This window comes from Telopea speciosissima, chromosome 9, assembly GCF_018873765.1.
Source record: "Telopea speciosissima isolate NSW1024214 ecotype Mountain lineage chromosome 9, Tspe_v1, whole genome shotgun sequence".
Classification (NCBI taxonomy): domain Eukaryota; kingdom Viridiplantae; phylum Streptophyta; class Magnoliopsida; order Proteales; family Proteaceae; genus Telopea; species Telopea speciosissima.
In genome coordinates this window covers 40,109,034-40,131,977 of record NC_057924.1, presented here as the reverse complement: position 1 = coordinate 40,131,977, position 22,944 = coordinate 40,109,034, and the positions used below count along the sequence as shown (strand labels likewise).

Here is a 22,944-nt window from a genome sequence, read left to right as displayed (position 1 = left end):
TGTTTTTATAGTTATATTATTTTGTTATTGATATTGAAAAGAAAAACTAATAACCAAGTCCAGTGACAGGATACCCTTCACTTAGTGAAAAAAATGTAAATAATAGAATGAAATCAACATAATTCTAGTCTTACTACAACCATCTAAGATAAAAGTAGATTACATATTGGAAAAATTCTATAGTCTGCTACTTTGCTACTCCCTCCATTCCTTAAAAACTGTCCACTTTGAAAAAAAAAAACACATTTTAAGAGATAGTAATTAATACTCTAACTTCCTACTTATGTAAATTTATTTCCTAGTTCACCCTTAATCTAGAACATGGATTCCAAGTTGACCTTCATTTACATCATAGGAAGTAGAATTACTTGGGATATGGTGTCAAAGAGTAATATGGAAAAGCAACCAAATTATTGCATTAAATGCTTGAAGTGGACTATCATTTTGTAACAGTAAAAAATCCCAAAGCGGACAGTTTTAAGGAATGGAGGGAGTACCTTACATTTAAATTTTCCTTTATGAATCTTTTGTATCGTTTGCTTATATCATATGTGAGCTTCAATTGTAAGTGTTTACATTCTTTAAAACTTTTTGAGATTATTTTGGCACCAGGAAGAAGTGGAAACAAAACCTAAGCTTGCAAACAATGATCCCAGGGAAATACAGAAGTACTATCAGATGTTCTATGAACAAAACATCAGAGACAGCCACCATCGGAGAAAACCGTAAGACTTAATATTCAATGTAAAGTATCTATTTTTTCTGGTTTTTCTGTCTTTATACTGACAGTCATTTATAGGGAGGAGATGGCCAAGATCTATCAGATTGCTTCGGTGTTATATGATGTTGTGAGAACTGTGGTGCCTGAGAAAGTTGATGAACAGGTCAGTTTATTTCTTTTTTATATTAGTTGATGGTTTAATTTTTTAAATATTTTTTCATTTTAAAAATAAAATTATTTGCAGATAAACTATTATGCTAGAGAAGTTGAGATGAAAAAGAAGCAGTATGTACACTACAACATTCTTCCCTTGTATGCAACTGGTGCTAAGCCTGCAATAATGGAACTTCCTGAGGTTTGATCTGTATTGCATATCTTTTCTTAAATTTTTTTTGGGCTGCAAATTTATTGTTCCATCTGAACACTGCTTAATACTTTTAAGTACTGGAAATATAGATCAAAGCCTCGATTAGTGCTTTAGGTAACGTAGAGAACCTTCCAAAGCCCAGAGCTCCATCTAATGAGCCTGAAGACGTGGAAATAGCCATCCATGATCTGCTTGATTGGCTTTGGCTAGCTTTTGGGTTTCAGGTAAGTTGCAGTTTGAGTTTCTATTGATTTATATCCTATTGTTTCGCTATTTCTGGAGATTTCTTCTTTGACACTATAATTGTGAATTTCTTTTCATTGAGTACTTAGTGTCCCATGCCAGTAGGCCTAAATGTCCTGTTCCATGCTTATATTTGCATATGGTTCACATGTAAAGTGATGAAGAAAATGCCTGGTACCCCTTCCCCCTTCTCTCCCCACCCCCTCCACAGGAAAAAAAAAAACAAAAAAGAATCTTGTTTTGGTGGACAAAGCCATTATATCAATTTCTTTTGAGGGAGACAAATACTGTCATCTCTTTTTGGTGACTGTTTGAAGGGATTCTATGAAGGGGGCATTGATAAAGAACAAAACAAATGGTTGACAAAATAAAATAGGATTGGGAAAAGAACGGGATAGTATATAAATTCGGATTCAAGTCATAGAATTGATAAAGTTTTCTTCAGAAATTAAGAAGAGTACAAAATAATTTAGATTTTAGAAAAATTCTGTAAAGATAAAATGTTACACCCCGGCCCGGTTAGTAAGGGCAAGGTGTGATCGAATGCCAACTGGCATTCAATCGATCCCCCAGTATCAATTAGTGCAGTACTCCAAATCACAGTTCATAAACATAGTAAATCATTGCAGCGGAAGAGAATAAACAATTACAATAACAATAATAATAAATGAGTTAGATGATAACTGAATATTTATATTAAGTGAAATCTGTGATATAATGTATAGTTCTCAAAAGGCACCACAAGTACAAAAGTAGAACAGTAACTACATATTATATTTCACAAAAAGTTTATAAACACAAAAAGATTAGCCTGCTCCATTAGGCCAGATCAAGTGAACGCGCATGCATCGCATCCACAGAAGGCTTCATGAACTTCAAACTTCTACACCGCACGGTCTCCCTCGGTGTGGAAGTCAGAAGCAGTAATATCAACATCATCTGGTTTCTCAAAACCAGCAGCACTATCTGAAAGAGAAGAGGTACCATAGGGGTGAGAGTTGAAACTTAAAGGTAGGTCGAATCTGGTAAGAGAAGCGGTTTACAGCAAGAAGAAGAGGGAGAGAAGAGGAAAGAAGAAGAAGAAGAGAAGAGAAGAAGAAGAAGAGAAGAGAATGGGAGAATCGATTATGTGTGTTGAGTGATTCTCAACACACATATTAGCTTCATTAATTAACTCTTCCAAATTACACAAGCCTCCCTAGGGAGGTAAAGGGAAATAAGACAAGAAAGTAAAAATACAACTTAGTCATGTCTTATTACTAAACAATGATAGAACTACTCCTATACAAGATATTCTAACAACTCTAACACTCCCCCTCAAGCTGGAGAATAAATGTCATACATTCCCAACTTGCACAATAGGGTACTAAATAGACTAGGAGGGAGACCCTTGGTGAAGATATCTGCTACTTGATCACCTGTCTTCACAAAGGGAGTACAAATGCACCCAAAATCCAGCTTCTCTTTGACGAAGTGACAATCAACCTCAATATGCTTGGTTCGATCATGTTGAACTGGATTATGGGCAATGCTTATGGCAGCCTTGTTGTCACAATAAAGTCTCATTGGCCCTTCCGTTTCAAAGCTCAAGTCTTGAAGAAGCCTTTTCAACCATATAAGCTCACATACTCCATGGGCCATGGCCCTAAACTCGGCCTCAGAGATCGGATCGAGCACCAACTGGTTGTTTTCGCTCCTCCAGCTAACTAGATTACCATCCACAAAGGTACAGCACTTAAGTAGATCTCCTGCCGTAGAGATCGAACCAGCCCAATCAAGATCCGTGTAGCCTTCAATCTCGCAAATGGTCATGCCTGGCAAATAGAAGACCTTTTCCTGGACAAAATTTCAAGTATCTAATGATGCGATACACTGCATCCAGATGTCCACTCCTGGGAGCATGTATGAACTGACTCACCACTCCAACTGCATAAGAGATGCCTGGTCGAGTCATAGAGAGATAGATTAGTTTCCCAGCTAACCTTTGGTACTTGCTTGCATCTATAAGAGAAGAACCACATTCATCATCAAGTTTATGATTCGGATCAATGGGGGAAGTGGCTGGTTTGCACCCCATCATCCCTGTCTCTTTTAGAAGATCCAAGACAAATTTCCTGTGGAAAATGTTGATCCCTTTCCTTGACCTAGATACCTTAATACCCAAGAAGTATTTCAAGAGGCCAAGGTCTTTGATCTTAAACTGTTTAGCCAGATAAGACTTTAATCTATTTATCTCAGCAACATCATTCCCAGTCACCACAATGTCATCAACATAGACAATGAAAGCTGTAACTGTACCATTATCTCTCCTGATAAACAAGGTGTGGTCAGCTTGACTCTGATAATACCCATTCTTCAGAATGGCTTGTCGAAATCTCTCAAACCAAGCCTTAGGAGATTGCTTTAGGCCATAGAGAGCTTTCTTCAACAAACACACTTTTCCTTTAGCTGAGGGACACTTAAAACCAGGTGGAGGTTGCATGTACACTATATCTGCTAAATCTCCATGAAGAAATGCATTCTTCACATCTAATTGGTACATTGGCCAATCTTTATTGGCTGCTACTAAAAGAAGAACCTTGATGGAGTTATGCTTGGCTACAGGGGCAAAAGTCTCCTGGTAGTCAATGCCATACACCTGACTATGCCCTTTTGCAACTAGCCGAGCTTTATACCTTTCCACTGTACCATCGGATCTATACTTGATTGTATAAACCCATCTGCTTCCAACTGGAGTTCTCCCCTTGGGAAGATCAACAAGTGTCAAAGTATTGTTCTTCTCTAGAGCCACCATTTCCTCAGTCATTGCTTGCATCCATTTTGGATTGGATAAGGCCTCTGTGACATTTTTGGGAATGGAAGAAGACTCAAGAGCAGTGGAAAAAGCAATACCTGTAGGAGAAATGGAGTCATAGGAAACAAACTGGGCTATGGGGTTAGTACAGGCTCTCTTCCCCTTTCTCATAGCAATGGGAAGATCTAATTCAGAAGGAGAGGAATTACCTGAGTGAGGAGGATGAGACTGAGGATGTGGATCCAAAGAGGGATTTTGGCAGGGTTGCTTATACCATGGTTGCTTCCCTTTTCCATTCAACAAGGATTCACCTCTTGTGAATACACCATCTTCTTTGAATCTTATACCCTTGTATTTTGTTTCCCTGCTAGCATCACCACCACTACTAGCATCAATATCAACAACACCATCATCAACAACATCCACTTCTTTGTACTTTCCAATGTCAAATAGGAATGCGGAAGTGGGGGTAGGCAAGGGAGATAGGAAGGGAATGACATTAGCATTCTGTTCACTGCTAGTACTCTCCCCCTGAATAGAATGGCGAGGGGAAGAAGAAAAAAAGGATTAGACTCAAAGAAGGTGACATCTTTGGAGAGAAGTCGCCTTCGGGAAGGAGGATGGTAGCACTTATACCCTTTGATGGAATTAGAGTAGCCCAAGAAGATGCACTTGAGAGCTTTGGGATCAAGCTTGGTACGGGCTGATTTGTTGATATGTACGTAACAAACATAACCAAAGACTCGTGGAGACAACGGAAAAACTGAGGATTGAGGAGAAAGAAGAGCTAGGGGGGATTCAGAGCCAAGAAGTGGAGTTGGCATCCGGTTAATAAGAAAGGCAGCAGTAAGAAGTGCATCAGACTAGAAGGTCTTAGGCACCTGCATACCGAAGAGAATACCCTTGGTGATTTCCAGCAAATGGTGGTTTTTGCGTTCAGCCACCCCATTTTGCTATGGGGTGTCAACACAAGCCAGTTGATGGATGATGCCATTATCAGAAAAGAACTGTTGGAGCCCCCCATACAGGTACTCACCCCCCTTATCAGATCTAACAATTTTGATGTGAGTACCAAACTGAGTACTGATAAGTTGATAAAAATCCTTAAAAGCATCATAAACATCACTCTTTTGTTTCAACAAAACAGTCCAAGTAGACCAAAAATAGTCATCCACAAATGAAACAAAATAACAAAATCCAGATAAAGAAGTAGTAGGAGAAGGCCTCCAAACATCAGTATGAACAAGGGAAAAAGGTGCAGTAGCTCTATTACCACGATAAGGATAAGATGTGCGACAATGTTTAGCGAAAATACAAGATTCACACTGAAAAACATAAGATGCAGGAAAAGAAGTAAACAAGTGGGGTAACTGTCTCCTCATAACAACATATGAGGGATGACCCAAACGTTGATGCCAAAGCATAACAGACTCCAAAGTACTACGGTCATTCCGACCACAAACATAAGCTGCAGCAGTAGATTGAGCAGGTAACCGTGGCTCAAGAAGATAGAGTCCTCCTTTCTCAGTCCCACTGCCAATAACCCTCTTTGTCTCCAAATCCTGAAAGACACAATAAGAAGGAAAGAAAGTGACACAACAATGTAAGGATTTGGTTAGGTGACTCACTGATAATAGGTTAGTAGCAAAGTCGGGAACATGAAGGACAGACTCAAGAGAAATAGAAGGAGTAACTCGCACATTACCCTTACCAGAGACAGAAGAAAGGGAACCATCAGCAACCCTTACCTTGTCCCGGCCAGAGCAAATGGAGTAGGAATCATAGTACTGTGACATACCAGTCATGTGATCAGAGGCTCCAGAGTCAATAATCCAGGTGGGTGCAGTAGGAGGAGCAGACGAGACCTGTAGAGCTGCGGCAGAAGTAGTAGACCCTCCAGAGGTAGAACCAGTAGCTGACCCTCCAAGGTGAGACATCAACCGACGGAGGGCTGCAATATCATCCTGTGAGAGGGAATCAGGAGCCGGCTGGGGTCCAGGTGGCTCAGACTCAGACGTCACAGAGTGAACCCTAGCTCCCCCTCGCTTGCCTCCACGAGCACTAGATGAACCACCACGCACACCAGGGGGCTGTCCATGAAGATCCCAACACCGGTCTTTGGTGTGTCTAAGCTTGCCACAATGATCACATTTGTATCTCTCACGGTGATCACCACAAGGTGGCCCTTGGCCTTTCCCCCCACTTTTCCAGTCTTTATGGGAACTAGAAACAAGAGCAGACTTCTCTTTTGATGGTGCAATAACCATAGTGGTCCTCCTAGTTTCCTCACTTTGCAAATAGCTGCACACGTCATCCAGAGATGGAAAGGGAGTTCTCCCTAAGATTTGCAGGCGAAGAGGCTCATATTCAGGGTTAAGACCACCAAGCAAAATAAGGATCCTTTCCTTTTCTTGGCTCCTGTAGACCTTTGCCTAATCATCAGAATTGGACAACTGGAGATTGTTATAGTGATCATATTCCTCCCACAAGCTAATAATAGAGTTGTAGTACTCAGATATACTCCTATCACCTTGTTTCATATGAATGATCTTTTGGAGGATTTGATACACTTTCGTTGAATCTCCAACTCTATCAAAAACTCTGGATACACTGTCCCAAATATCTTTCGTAGTCTCCTTACTCGTAAACCTCCGACCTATCTCAGGTTTCATGGAGAATATCAGCCAAGTCATAACAGTGGAGTTCTCAGTCTCCCACTTCAGATAGCCTGTATCGGTTGTAGCAGGAGCTGCGATAGACCCAGTAATGTACCCCAACTTTCGCCTACTGCGTAAGGACAACTTCACAGAACGGGACCAATTCAAATAGTTGGTATAGTCCAACTTCACAACCGAGATCTGGGTGTTGGGGTCGTCAAAGGAAGCCATGGTTGGGAAACCACTACTTGGGATGCCGGCTGTAATTGGTCCACTGACCTCAGAATCTGGGCAAACACTTCAACAATCAATATAAGTTGTTTGCGCAAGTGGGGAGTATACTCAACCCAAACAAGGAGGCAAACCAATACACAAATGGTACTCAATCAACCAAACCACTAGGCTGAGACCAAGCCTAAAAAACAGCAAGCATATAGAGAGCAAAAAATTGCATAGCTCAAACCAAATTCTTCTAGCAGCCAAGAACCTTTAGTCCATAACACCCAATAAGTGTATCAAGATGCAATGCATTCCATTCTCAATCACATTCAATCATCCAATACAAGAAGCTTTAAAGAAGGCAAGAAAACAGAGCAGCGATACAATAGCAAGAAGGAAAAAATCAGTAGCAGTCCTCTTATCCTCCACCTTCAAGAGCAGGCTCTTAGGGCTTCAAGAAGGCACTCCCATACGACATAAATGGGACAAATTCCAAGGCCAGCCAGGCTGCCAAAGCAGTACTCGAATCTGAGATGTCCCAAGGTCAGCGGAAAAACAAGGTTTGCTTCCAAGATTTCAAAACATCTGGAAGCTAAGTAGCATTCCTTTCAAAAAACAAGAGATTAGGGGTCTGAAACAACACCCCTAGGCGATGAAAATCCAATAGGTCTCATGCCAAGAGATGGAGAAGAGAAGGAGAACCAAGAAAAATCTTCACAGGCTGGTGGTAACTCGGTAGTCGTCTTCCATAGCTTCAAATCACCCTCAGCAGCTCCTAAACTCTCTCCATATGGACTTAACTTGGAGAATATCACTCCAAAGACTGTAAGAAGTATAGTATCTCACATATACAGCCTCTAATGGAACCCCCTTTACATTTATAGGGTTCCAAAGAGAGGAGAAGATAACCATTGAGCTCAGCCGACTCTCAAACTAGAGATGTTGGCTCTGATACCAAGTTGAAACTTAAAGGTAGGTCGAATCTGGTAAGAGAAGAGGTTTCCAGCAAGAAGAAGAGGGAGAGAAGAGGAAAGAAGAAGAAGAAGAGAAGAGAATGGGAGAATCGATTATGTGTGTTGAATGATTCTCAACACACATATTAGCTTCATTAATTAACTCTTCCAAATTACACAAGCCTCCCTAGGGAGGTAAAGGGAAATAAGACAAGAAAGTAAAAATACAACTTAGTCATGTCTTATAACTAGGCAATGATAGAACTACCCCTATACAAGATATTCTAACAACTCTAGCAGTGAGCTCTACTGAGCCCAGCAAGGGAAACATGCAAACACAAACATATAGTCCATGATGCATGATCTATATCTAAGAATGCTACTAACATCAATTTCTAGGTCTCATGAGGTATAAATGCTACTGTAGTAGGTATGATATTCCCAGTCACGGAATGAACTCATCGGTCTTCCCAAGAATACCACTCTACTACGGTGGGGATCCGCCGGTTACGGAATATACACATTAGACCCCGACAAACCCCCAGTGATAACCCTACTGTTGTTCCCATTCCGGTATGTACTCATCAGATCAGGGATAGTGAATGACATTCTGGTATTAACCCTTCAGACCTGCCACAGGTTATCCAACACCTTACCCCTGTTGGCAAGGGTCGTAGCATTTGGGTTAATGATAGCCTAAGCATATGCATTTTTAAACATGATGTCATATGAGGCAGCGATAGATAGTAATTTAGAAGTCCAACATCATTTCTCAACATATCACAATAGATCATAATAAAAGTATGCAAATGCAAAAATGAGATGACACCTATAACATGCATACTTCTAATGCAAACAAAAGCTATAAAAACTACATGAATATACTATTAGGATGATGGATGTACATGGCAGCCAGCATAAATAAAAATTAAAGAAGAAACATTCCAAAGAAAGTCAGAATTCCCTTACCTATACTAGAGATTATGCCTAGATAAATGAAGCTCCAATACACACCAATTACCCCACCACTTGATGATTATTAGTCCCTAAATAACCAATATATAACAAATATTATGTCTAATATAGTCCTAGGTAAAAGCCTAAGGTACCCAAGAACCTAAACCAAGTGAAAAGGTAGAACCGGATTCAGAACTGGCTGAATCCAGTTAGCTTTATAACCCAGGTATGTGAATCCGGTTCACTTACTAGTGACTATTTTGGGATCCAAAATCCATGAATCATTCAATTAGGGGGCTACCTTCCCAAAATTAATTTAGGGCTTTGATAGATTACAACATTTGGAAGATTTTGACCCATTTGCGTGTAGGATCAAATTAGGGTTTCAAATAAAATTTTAATAATTATAAATTCTGCAAATTTTTGAGAAAATGGATGAAATGAAAGAAGGAGATAAGGGATTTGTATTATAGCCTCATTTTAGTAACCTACCAAGCTATATCTAAGTCTTAAATGGGGATTTTATCAAAAGCCATCTAAACCATTAGGTCTAGGCTGAATCCGGTCTTAATTCTAAGAAGAAATCAGCATGACATATAGAGAAAAGGTTGAGAAATTGGGGATTTAGGGTTGAAGGTTGTTCCTAGGACAATAGATCGGTTAATTAGGTCTTCAATTAGGGTTTTGAACAACCTAATCTAGGGTTCATCCATTATAGAAAAGAGAGAGAGTAATTTGGGAAAAACAGGTTCAGGTTTAGAGGCTTTACCTGAATTGAGAGGGTTCTTGATGATGGCAGCCCCAATTTCCAATTCCAATTGAATCTCAAGGTTGGAAGAGAGTAATCCCAGCTTTCCTTCTCTTTTCCTTAGTTTTCTTCTAAGCTCCCAAGGCCGGAATCGATTTCTATTTAGTGTAGAAATGAAATCCTAAGCTAAGGATTTCTTATATAGGAAGTCTACTAAAGGCTGTTTGTTACATGTTAATTAGAATCAGTTTTTAAAAATGTAATTTCCTAAACTGTTTTTAAAGTAATTTAATTACTTAATTCAAGTTTTTAAGTTGTAACTTAGGATTTTAAAGGTAATGGAAGTGGGCCCAGGTATGTTGGCGCCTAAGCAGTCTAGATCTACAAAGGGTTGTGGGTCCCACTAGGTAAAAATTACAATTCTGTCTCTAGTACAGTAATTAAACAAAGATAGTATATATATATATATATACATAGTTTGGGATTCTTACCTATATACTAGCCTAGGATATGGTGAGGTTCCGCATATGCTCGACCCAGCATGTTTGGCATAAGAAACTGATATGCTGGAACCCGGCAGGATTTTCAGACTCAAGGATAACTAGCTATTCTGGCTCCTCGGATTTTCAGACTCAAAGATATGCTGAATTCAATATGCACGTCCTGCGTGCTCTTAGTGATGGATCTCCAAGATGTAGTCTCTGGCATTCTGAATCGGCCCGAACCTCCATCTTATCCCGAACTCCATGGCCTCCTTTAAGCCATGAGAGTATGTGGGCCTTTCAGAAGCTATCCTTTACTGATGCTGCTCCAACATCTACCCCTCTAGCTGCCAATACCGTTCAACAATCCCCCCCCTCAACCGAATCCGGCTCTCCATCATCAGGCCGTGGTTCTTATAAGGGTTGTGGGGGGCGTGGTAGATCTGGTAGGGGTCGTGGGGGTCGTGGCCCCCCTCAGTATGGCCGTTTCTTTTGCACCATTTGCAATCGCACCAACCACCAAACCCAAAACTGCTTCTACAGATCTCAAAGTCCTTACCCCTATCACCCATCCAACCCAACAACCCATGGTCCCTCTCCCTATGCTCCCCAAGCCCACTATGCTCAACCGCCACCATTTCCATACCATTCCCCTTAACCATCATCGACCCTAACTTAGTACCCAGACACGGGTGCCACCCATCATGTTACTCCTGATCTTCATTCCATGACATCCTATTACAGCTACAATGGTCCAGACAATTTGCATGTGGGTAATGGTAAGGGTTTACACATATCTCATGTTGGTAGTGGTAAAATCTCTTCTCCGACTCTTTCATTTCAATTATCTGACATTCTACATGTTCCCTCCATCATTAAACCTCTTCTTTCCGTACAACGTTTTGCACAAGATAATGGGGTCTTTTTTGAATTTCATCCTTCCTATTTTTGTGTTAAGGATCAGGTCACCATGGTGACGCTTCTTTCCGGTCCGAGTAAGGGTGGTCTATACATCCTTCCCTCTTCCTCCACATCCTCCCTAACTGCCAGTATTGCTGAAAGGACTAGCTTGGATGGATGGCATTCTCGTCTCAGACATCCTCACGAGCGTATCTTGCGTACCATGATAAGACAAAATAATCTACCCTGCCGTTCTTCTCGCCTCTGTTCTGTGTGCCCTGCATGTCAAATAGGCAAGGCTAGCCGTCTCACATTACATGAAACCAGTTCTCGTAGTTCATTTCCCCTTGCATTAATTTTTAGTGATGTATGGGGCCCTTCCCTGAACTTTCTTGTGATGGACATCGTTACTTTATCATTTTTGTTGATGATTTTTCGAAATTTATCTGGTTTTATCCTTTAAAGGCTAAATCTGAAATTTTTGGTGTCTTCCATCAATTTAAACTATTGGTTGAACGACAATTTTCTCACCCCCTTAAAGCTATCCAAACCTATTGGGGGGGCGAGTACCGTTCTCTTCCCACATTTTTTTAGAAATCTTGGTATCTCCTACTGGGTTTCCTGCCCTCACACCCATGAGCAATAGGGCTCGGTGGAGAGACGCCACCGTCATATTGTTGAAACGGGTTTGTCACTCCTTGCCCATGCTTCTGTCCCTAAGCAATACTAGCATTTTGCGTTTGAAACCGTAGTATATCTTATTAACCGCATGCTCTCCAAGGTTACCAATAATTTTTCTCCTTTCCAATTGGTCCATAATAAAGCCCCAGACTACAATTTCTTGCGTGTTTTTAGGTGCTTATGCTACCCTGTTCTTCGACCATACAATAGACATAAAATGGACTATAGGACCGTACCATGTGTCTTCCTTGGTTACAGCTCCACCCATCATGGTTATCGCTGTCTTGATCGAGCCAGTAATCGTTTCTACATTGCTCGCCACATTCGATTTGATGAATCGAACTATCCCTTTGCATCTTCCTCCATCCTTGGTCCACCGCCATGCCCACCACCCACTAGCTCTCCTTGGGGTATAGCCCCCATTGGTGTTTTTCCCACCCACCGTGTCATGGCTGCACCACTACCACATGAGACTCAAAGTCCCTCTCCATCACCATTGTCCTTGGACCCCTCACCTGTGGCATTACCACCTTCCCCAATTCCAATGGCCCAACTTACACCTTCCCCACCAGCCTCCACACCTCCACCTGTACCACCGCCTCCACCCACACAACTTCATCCCATGCAACTTCGCTCTAGAACCCAAAACCCACAAGCCCTGACCTCTACGCCTACCATCTTTAACCCCGAACCTACCTGTTTCACCCAAGCTAACAAAGTTCCAGAATGGAGAACGGCCATGACTGATGAATTCAATGCCTTGGTGCGCAATGGCACATGGACACTGGTTCCCCGTCGCCCGTCAATGAACCTTGTGGGCTGTAAATGGGTATATCGCATCAAGCGCAAGGCTGATGGTACCCTGGAACGTTACAAAGCCCGCTTGGTGGCTAAGGGGTTCCACCAACATCATGGAATTGACTACACCGATGCATTCAGTCTGGTGGTCAAACCCACCACTATCTGCACCATTTTGTCACTGGTGGTTGCTCATCAATGGTCGATCCGCCAGCTGGACGTGCATAATGCCTTCCTACATGGTCACCTAACTGAAGAAGTGTACATGACTCAGCCTCCTGGCTTTATTGATCCGAACCATCTAGACCATGTGTGCCATCTCCATCGGTCCTTATATGGTCTTAAGTAGGCACCCCGGGCTTGGTTCCATCGGCTCACCCAGTTCCTGGTTTCTTATGGGTTCAGTGCTTCCAAAACCGACCCATCACTATTTATTTACAATCGTGGTGGTGTCTTGACCTATGTTCTCATTTATGTAGATGACATCTTGATCATTGGCAACAAACCGGCCTAGATAACCCGCCTCCTTTCATCCCTTACTCAGGAATTCTCAATAAAAGATCTGGGCCCATTACATTTCTTTGTAGGGATTGAGGCTATTTCTCATTCCCAAGGGTTGCTGCTCAGCCAGTCCAGATACATTGGAGATCTTCTTACTCGCTCTGGAATGGCAGATTGTAAAGGGGTCCTCACACCTATGGCTATAACATCAAAACCGTCCAATGCAGGGGGTGCTCCATTTTCTGATGTGACTTTATACCGATCTATTGTTGGGGCACTGCAGTATGTCACTCTTACCAGGCCAGATGTGTCATTTGCAGTGAATCGGGTTTGCCAATTTATGCATGCTCCTACTGAAGAACATTGGGGAATGGTGAAGCGTATACTACGCTATCTCAAAGAAACTCGAGACCATGGACTTCTTCTTCAAAGGACACTAGACTTTCGTCTTCAGGCCTTCTCTGATGCTGATTGGGCCGGGGATGGGGCCGATCGTAAGTCTACAGGTGGTTTTGCAATATTTTTAGGCCCAAATTTGGTTTCATAGGGCTCAAAGAAATAGAAAACAGTGGCCCGTTCCTCAACCGAATCAGAGTACAAGGCTTTAGTCGATGCTGCAGCTGAGTTAATTTTGTTGGAGTCCCTTTTAAAAGAAATTGGTTTTCCGGTCCGATCCCCACTGATATTATGGTGCCACAACATTGGGGCCACTTATCTTTCGGCCAACCCGGTTTTCCACGCCCGCACAAAGCACGTCGAGATCGACTTTCATTTTGTGCGTGATCGAGTGGCCAATAAGCAATTGACGGTTCAGTTCATCTCGACCAGCAATCAGGTCGCAGATATAATGACTAAAGCTTTATCCGGTGCACGCTTCCAGTTCTTACGAGACAAGTTGAAGATTTGCTGTCATCGGCCTTCCACTTGAGGGGGTGTATCAACCGATCTTGAGTATCGCTCTTCAAATGGATACTCAAGATCGGATTCTCTCATTTTTGGTCTACCCAACTCTCTCAATCTCTCAATATCAACATGTGATAATCATGGCCAACTTAGCAGATTGCAATCCCATTAAATCAGATTGCAATCCCATTAAATATCCACATATGATATGAAACAAATATGGAATTTGGTTTGATTGTAATCCGATTGATTGTAATCCTTGATTGTAATCTTTGATTGTAATCTTTGATAGACCAACTAGGGATCCTCTATCATCTTCTATCTATCTATATATATATCCACATTGGATAACCATTAAGAAATAATGAAGAAATATTGTTCTAACACCCCTCAAACTGTGACCAATTTCTCTAGCTACTTGAGTAGGGACCATATGACAACCTACAACATCTTTAGATCCTCCAGTCAGATGTTGTTTAAGTCTACTGGACCCACCTCCCATAAACTGCATGTGACAATAGTTACATTGGGATTTTCTCTTATCCCCATCAATTGGAGTGCCATGTAATCATGCAATGTCACCCCTATGCTGACTGGTTGGTCTCTCTTGTTCTCTCTGTTCTCTTTGCTCCCTCTGCCCCCTCTGTTGACTACTTTCCCCCACCTTTTGCTTGCCCTTCGCACGTTGTCTTTAACGATCCGCCATAATAATACTTGTTTACTGCAATGTAAGTAAAACAAATAATTAAAAACTTAATGTAGAAGCACTTCAATTGACACTTTTAGAATACTATACACTTGTATAGCTATTTAATATTTTTCCCCTAACCCTTATATTTTTAGCATAATTAAAAACTTTTTTTTATATATAATTTTAATATAAATATTGACCTAACACAACAAAACCGAAAATTATTAAACATAATATATATCTAATGCATTTCAAAACATGTAGAAATTACTTTCAAAAAATAAATTCGGCACCGTGAAGCCGTAGATCGGCCATTGATGTCTAACATATATTTAATTTATTCCCATCTAAGTTATATTACCCCTAATTTTTTCCTATTTTAGTTGTAGGAAAATCAATTTTTAAAACCAGAAAATTAAAAAAAAAAAAATGCATATGGAAAAAAAATTTCGACACCGTGAGGTTGTAGATCGGCCTCCAGTGTCTAACATATATTAATATCATCACCATACAACAACTCTAGTACATAGTACTTTCAAAAAAATAATTTTTAAGGAAAGAGATTGACCTTAAATAGTGAAAAAAAGGCTTGTAGGATATGCTTAGATGAGCCTCCAATGAGTTTACCGGCGACAATCCGTCAACAAAGTGCTTGAACAATGGTTGGAGTCTTGGATGAGAGCTTGAAAGAGTGGAAGAAGAGGCAAAACACTGAAATTTCTAAGCATAAGCAGCTCTCGGTCGAAATATCGATCGAAACCTGCGAAATAAGGTATTAAAGCCCCAGCTCACGTGACACTTTAAGTGATTGTGCAACATTTCGTGGATATCTCGTGAGTCCACGATATATCGTCGATATCTCACGAGATATCGACAAAATATTGTATTTTTTCATTTCGGATTGCCATCTCGTCTCGGACCGCACGAGATTTACGAAATTAGGCGATATCTCTGCGAAATATCGCGAGATTTTGTACCATGCTTATGACAGAGTACTATCTGAGCTAGATTTCATCCCATCAGCTCGAGTACTCTCCAGGATTTGCGGTCATTGTGTTGCACCTAAGTCAGGCCATCGTACCGAGTTGTCTTCTATGCAGATCATCACTACCTACAGTTTGTATTGCGCATATGAGATCTGCCTGCCCTACCTGATCATGCGCACCATGGCATATTTGCACGATCACCCGAGGTCGGGGAACCTACTATATTCTTGACTCCTTACCAGGGTATTCAGGAGCTTCAGTGTGCCACTGCTAGATGAGGAACATTTAACCAAGAAGGTGTTGAATGTTAACAGAGTGACTTTGGTGAAGATGCGTATTCCGATGCCACCTTTCTCTCTTGAGCTAGGCCATCCAAACTGCACAAAGGTGGGTCAGCCTGCAGCTGAAGAGGAGATACCTGTATATGAGGAGGAGGATGATGATGCACCTACAGAGTTGCTTGTTGATCATCCTACAGTGCCTCAGCCTACAGCACCACATGGACATCCGAGTGCCTCTTCTTCATCTACTGCCCCGCAGTACTCTGGTGATGGCACTACATGGGGTCAGCTCTTCAGCCGGTTGGACAGCTTAGAGAGGGCAATGCACCAGAGCTTTTCACAGCTGAGTGGGAGGGTGAGTGCAGTGGAGACCCAGCTATCAGAGTGGAGATCTCACTTTTCTGGACAGGGTCCACCTCCTCAGTGATCAGGAGATGTTTTCATGTCTTTTTAGTCTAGTCTTTACTTTTTAGTTTCTTTTTTTGTAAGGACTATGTCCTCTTGTATACAGTCTGCTAACCTGATGTAACCCAATCAGCCTAGTTGTTGACATTTTGTACAACTCGGACATATATATATATACATGGTTTTTATCTTTTCCTTTACATTTTACATTTAAATTTATTTTATTTAGTTTGTTTTAGTTGAAGTTTTTAATTAACCCTAAAGCTGGACTCACCTTGGTCAATGAGTCTAAGAGTCGCCATACCTGGCTGAACTTGATTGTAAATAGGAGTAGAGCTTATCTTTTGATTTCTTCTTCCGATGCTTCGATGATTTTTTAAATGTCACACCCTCCCGGTTTATAATTTAACAGTGTGCCCCGGATGTCTCGACATCCAATCAACCCACGATGGACCACTGGATCGCTGAAGCGCAGACCCTATTTACAATCATATTCACAAATACTGAATTTAAATGCAACGGAAACAATTTAAATATAGAATTAAGGCAGTAATAAAGGAAAACTAGTGATAAGCTGATATATATATATATGAAAGAGAACTGAGTTACAAGGTTGTTCCACACAACAGTATAGAAACTAAAAGACATATCTACACGGGTCTATATACACAAGTGTATAACAAAAGGGAGGAGGAAGCCTAATCTGGCAGGCAGCTCAAGAGAAAGAGCAGTCCACGCACGAGCATGAAGCATCGTGCTCCACCACGAGAGGAGTATCAACTCCAAAAGCTGAAGGAGTGTCCTGAGCAGAAGAGACTCCCACAGAAACACCAATAACAGCAACAGTAGCATCATCTGAAAAATAGGGACGTCCACGGGGGTAAGCTTCACTGAGCCCAGTAAGGAAAAACATGCAAACATATACAAATAGTCCATGATGAATGTCCCTAAACAACATGCTCATAACATGGATACTAAGTCTCATGAGGTATAAGTACTACTGTAATAGAATGCTAGCCTTGGTCCCGGAAACACATAACCAAACGTCGGTCACCCGAGCGAAAACATTCTACTACGGTGGAGACCCGGCAGCTCAGGCATTATACATCTGATGCTAACGGACCCCCAGTAACTAACCCTACTATTTATTCCCACACTTGCGTGTTCTACGGTAACATAGGACAGTGAATGGCATTCTGGAATCATCCCTTCGGACCTACCACGGGTTATCCAACACCTTTCCCTTGTTGGTAAGGGACGTAGTACTGGGTAATGTAAATCATAACCATATGCAGTCTAATATGATGGCATATCTATCAATAGAACAATTGTAAGTTAACCAGTGCATCATTATCATCATATATACAGTTCCACAGGAAATATCAATGCAATGTAGCATGCCAATGCATCCTAATTCACATGCAACTAGTGCAAAGAACCAAAAGCTATAAAACTACATGAATCTGAGTAATTTTCATAATGCATGACATGGCATACACAACAAGGATACAATTAAGTCAATAAACACGCAAATTAAGTCAAAATTTCCTTACCTGATATGACAGTCTAGTCTAGGGCAGCAAAACTCCAGCAATCCAGACAAAACACACAGAAACAGACTTATACAACCCTAAAATAACACAACATCATAAATTAGAATTAGGAATAGTCCTAGGTCAAAACCCAAGCATTGGGGGGCGATTTGGGGTTAAAACATTGAACCGGATTCAGAGCCCAGGCCCTACGGTCGACCGGCAGGCCCTATCCAGTCCAAAAGGCAGAATTGGGGCTTTTGTCTGTAACCCCAGGATCTTGACATGCAAGGTCCAAATTTCATGTTCCAAGCCTATTCTAAGGTGGGTCAATCCATTATAATTATTTAATTTCAAAAACTAATATTAATTTGGGGGTTTAACAATTAAACCCCAATTTGTAAACTAGGGTTCATAAATTGAACAATTTAGCTAGGGATTGGGTTCCTAAGGGGCAGCTTTCAGGTCACAGCCACAATTGAACCATTAATTGATTCAAAACAGGGTTTATATACTGAAATTGGTTAAATAAACCTAGAATTTCTAAGCTTTAATGACTGATTAGGTTTAGGGGTTAATTAGGACTGAAAATTGGAGAAGAGCAACATGGGAAGAACTGAATTTAGGGCCTACCTGAGTGCAACAGTGAAATCAGCTTGTAAACAGCTTTGAAATATGCAGCAAAGTGCCCAATTGCAGTCCAATTCCCCAAATCCAAGTAGAGAGACAAGCCCCAAGTATGTAACCTTCTCTTCCCTTCTTCTTCTTCTTCTCCTTTCTTCTTCCTTCTACTTTCTTCTCTAACTTTCTTAAGGTTGATCGGTTCTATGGTTTTAGAATAGTGAATAGTGTAATGTAGTTTGGTTATATAGTTAATTAGATTAAGGCATGTTTGCCTAATTAACTAAAATTTGTTTCTTAAATTGATTCTCTAAATTGATTCTAATTAGAATTTCGTACTTAATTATCTTCTTTTAAATATAAAAATGATGTCATATGACATCAGGGGCAATCCAAACACGGGTAACTACTGGGAATTGGATTCCCCACTGGGGATGCAGGTCCCACAGAGGTAAATTACTATTCTTCCCTTACTAACTCTAATTGATCAATATAATACAATATACAATATATATAAATAGTACTTACCATAGGTTTAAGAGATAGAAAGGTTATGTATGCTGTCCAGCCAGCAAATTCGACACAGATAGCTCTGGTGCAGGGCACCAGCAGGGCCCTCAGACTCTAGAACAGCAAGTTGGGAAGATTCCCTGGAATCCTCCATAGGTGTGTCGAGGAGTTGATCTACGTCCTCAACAGATGCAACCCACAGCATCGAGGCAACCATGGACACAGAACTGGAACCTGAAATCATACAAGTTCCAAAGTTCAAATTTACAGTGGTTTTCACATTGGGTTTTTTGTTTTCTTTAATAAAACAATGTAGCTCGGACAAGTTTGTTTGTGATATTTGTCAGTTAGCAAAACATACTTGTTCTTGTTATTCCCCAAGTTGAAATAAAAGTGATTTTCCTTTTTCTATTATTCACTTTGATGTTTGGGGACCCTCTCGCATTGTCGCTCAGGGTGGTTTCAGATGATTTGTTTCCTTTATTGATAACTGCACTTGTCTAACCTGGGTTTATCTCCTCCATACTATCCGAGGCCTTTACTTGTTTCCACTTATGGTGTTGATTATTTTAAAACCTTCTCACCTGTCATCGCTTAAATTCTGTTCATATCCTTATTTCTTTGGCTGTCAACTTAGAGTGGCCCTTGTATTAGATGGATATTAAAAATGCATTTCTCTATGGTGATTTTCAAAAGGGGGTTTATATGGAGTAACCTCCAGGGTATGTTGCTCAGTGGGAGAATTCCACCAAAGTATGTAAGCTTCTTAAGGCAATCTATGGGTTGAAACAATCTCCAAGAGCATGGTTTGATAAGTTCAGCTCCATTGTAACTCAATTTGGGTTCTCACAGTGTTATTCTGACCATTCTGTCTTTGTTCGTTGCCAGAATTCAAAGGTGGTTGTGTTGATAGTTTATGTGGATGATATTATTATATCTGGTAATGATGCTTTTGGTATTGCTCAAGTTAAGTCCTATCTTCATCAGCATTTTCAGATGGAAGATTTGGGTGTTCTCAAGTATTTTCTTGGTATTAAGGTTTTACGAAGCAAGAAAGGAATTAGCTTATCAAAAAGGAAATGTCCTTGACCTATCTATTTGAAATTGGAATGCTTGCTTACGAACCGGCAGATACTTCCATGGATCTCCATCAAAAGCTTGGTTGCAGTTAGAGTGAAGATTTTACAGATGTATATCGGTATAGAAGATTAGTTGGGAAACTTATTTACCTTACTGTTACTCGACCAAATATATCCTTTGTTTTTGGAATTATTAGTCAATTTATGCAAACACCAAAGAAAATTCATTGGGTTGTTGTTTGCCATATGTTACGTTACCTAAAAGGTACACCTGGCAAGGGTCTTATTTATCGACCTAATCAAAATGCTTATTTGGTTGGGTTTTCTGATGCTGATTGGGCTGGTGTTGATGATAATAGACATTCTACTACTGGTTATTGTACCTTTGTGGGTGGTCATTGTCACTTGGAAAAGCAAGAAACAAACTACTGTCGTGAGATCTAGTGCTAAGGCTGAGTGTCGTGCAATGGCACATACTACAGCTGACTTAATGTGGATAAAGTCATTGCTTCATGAGCTGGGGTTTCCTATCACTCAACCTATGAAGATGTTTTGCGATAATCCAGCCGCTATTTATATTGCAAGCAATCTAGTGTTTCATGAGAGGACAAGTACATTGAAGTTGATTGTCACTTTGTTCAGGATGCTGTTATGAAGAATTTGGATTCTACTCCATTTGTTTCAACTACCAACCAACTCGGTGGTATATTTTACTAAACTGCTCTTTGGACCTGCTTTTCGGAGATGTTATTCCAAGCTGGGCCTAGGTGATTTGTACTCTCCAGCTTGAGGGGGATTGTTAAAGTGTATATCGAGCACTAGGGTTGTAGGCTATCTCGATTATAATATTCCTTATTCTAATAGAGATACCTACCTCCTATGTGTCTCCCTTTTATATTTGTAATTAATGTCAGTCATAGTTATCTATGGTTAGTCTAGTCCTAGTCCAGTTTGGTTTCCTGTTGTAACTATGTTTCTATTTTAGTGATTCCTAGTAGGATTAATAATCTTTGCTTGTATGCTGATTCTATATAAATAAAGGCCTGTGGGGGGGGGGGGGGGGGGACGAGACTGCTAGTTCGATCCATTATCTCTAGACAGTCCCCCTTTCTCTACTCCATTCTCTCAGTTCTGTTGTTTAGGGTTCTGTTTTGCTACGTCATCACTTCCATAATTATTACTTGATATCTTTGACTTATGTAAACTTCCAGAAAATACTGCTACTTATGTGGGGGTAAAAGCCCATTCACTAGAAAACCACTTGTAAATAAAGGAGACACATTCATTGCTATTAATCTCCCCCCTGTAAAAAGAATTGTTCTATCACTTACTCAACAATGCCAAACTCAAATTGTAGGGAAAACTTCCCTACCATTTGGAAGTTCTTAATAGCCAATAGAAATAATAAACAGTACGTGGTTACAATGATTTGATAAGATAAATTTTTAATTGATGATATTCTTGGTGGGCTGGTCAACTGTTGGATTTGAATTTTTTGCAAATGATTTGTGTGCTGACTTTAAGATGCGTGTCATCTGTTGGTCTGGATAGATGGTATGGAACTCTATTCTTCTCCACAAGTTTTAATTTTTTTTTATGAGTGAACAGTAAATAAACAGCATTGATCCTCTGAATTTTTCTGCTTTTGTCATAAATGTTCGACATCAAAGAAAGGAAATGTTGCAAATCAGAGGGAACACTTAATATTGTTGCTTGCAAATGCTGATTCAAGGAATAGGCAGGAAGAAGAATATGTTCTGGTAATTCTCCTGTTGGCAGGAACAATTTTAGTTTGGTCTATTTGCTTTTAGCACTCTGGACTTGCATAGTTCATTGTGGATTAACATATATACTTATTGCAGCTGGATAATAGAACTGTAGAGGATTTGATGCAGAAAATATTGAAAAATTATTTCTCATGGTGTAACTACTTGCATCATAAACACAATATCAAGTAAGTGGTTGCAATTCATATCATATGTATGACCTTCGAAGTACTGATTTTTTTTTTCTTCTCTTTTTGTTATGTGTTTTCTTGATTTTTCCATGTGAAGCTCTGGATGTTTTCATTTATTTCTTTTCTTATTTTCATTTGCAGCATCCCAGATAATGCTGCTGACAGCCAACAGTTACAGCTTCTTTATATTGGACTGTATCTTCTTATTTGGGGTGAAGCTTCAAATATTCGATTCATGCCAGAATGTATTTGCTACATCTTCCACAATGTACGTTTCCTTTTATTTTGATGAAATGATACAATTTTTCATACTGATTTTGTCTGTGTTATTTCTTTTCCCTTGGTTAGCATAGAATTTATTAGTTGATGAAAGGAGAAGATTATATTTTAAATTAATATACCCAACCAGGGTTTGAGATGAATCCTGATCGAGGATCATAGCTCAACTCTGAGCCAGTGACCTTTAGGGAAAGTTGCAATTAACTCATTGAAAAGGTTCTATGGTGACTGTTGAAGTGTTGATATTAGGGGCAGTTTAGTCTTTTCCCTTGTTTTCTGTCAGTACTTAAGTCTTATGTACTGTCGGTTAGTAGTAGGGATATTATTGTCCTTACCTTTATTTTGTTTTGATTATAAATATAATAGGGACAGACCTGCGGCAGAACATTCTGTTCTAGCCGCAGGTTCTTTCCCGTCTCTTGAGGTTTGCGTGCATCTTCTCTCTTCTCCTTTTCTGTTTCTTCTTCTTTTTCTTTAATCCCTCTAATACAACAACAACAACAACCATAACCTTATCCCAACTAAATGGGGTTGGCTACATTGATCTGAAGAGGTAATCACAGTAATAGAAATAATAAAAGTAGAAGGGAGTAAAAAAAGTAATAAAAGTAAAAAGGCGTAAAAGGAATTAAAAAAGATAAAGTAAAATTACTAGGGGAAAAGTCTAAACAGCAGTCAA

General features: G+C 40.2%; 1 protein-coding gene across 1 annotated transcript in view; it reads left to right on the top strand.

Moving 5' to 3' along the window:
- The first annotated feature begins 615 nt into the window (after positions 1–615).
- LOC122638882 (callose synthase 7-like) overlaps positions 616–22,944 on the top strand; it is a 115,160-nt gene continuing 92,831 nt past the window's right edge. The window contains exons 1-7 of the mRNA XM_043831734.1: positions 616–725; positions 800–884; positions 966–1,076; positions 1,178–1,312; positions 21,700–21,789; positions 21,892–21,983; positions 22,128–22,254. Of these exons, the coding sequence (XP_043687669.1) occupies positions 679–725; positions 800–884; positions 966–1,076; positions 1,178–1,312; positions 21,700–21,789; positions 21,892–21,983; positions 22,128–22,254 (687 nt within the window). The 5' untranslated portion in view covers positions 616–678. The remainder of the gene's footprint in view (positions 726–799; positions 885–965; positions 1,077–1,177; positions 1,313–21,699; positions 21,790–21,891; positions 21,984–22,127; positions 22,255–22,944) is intronic.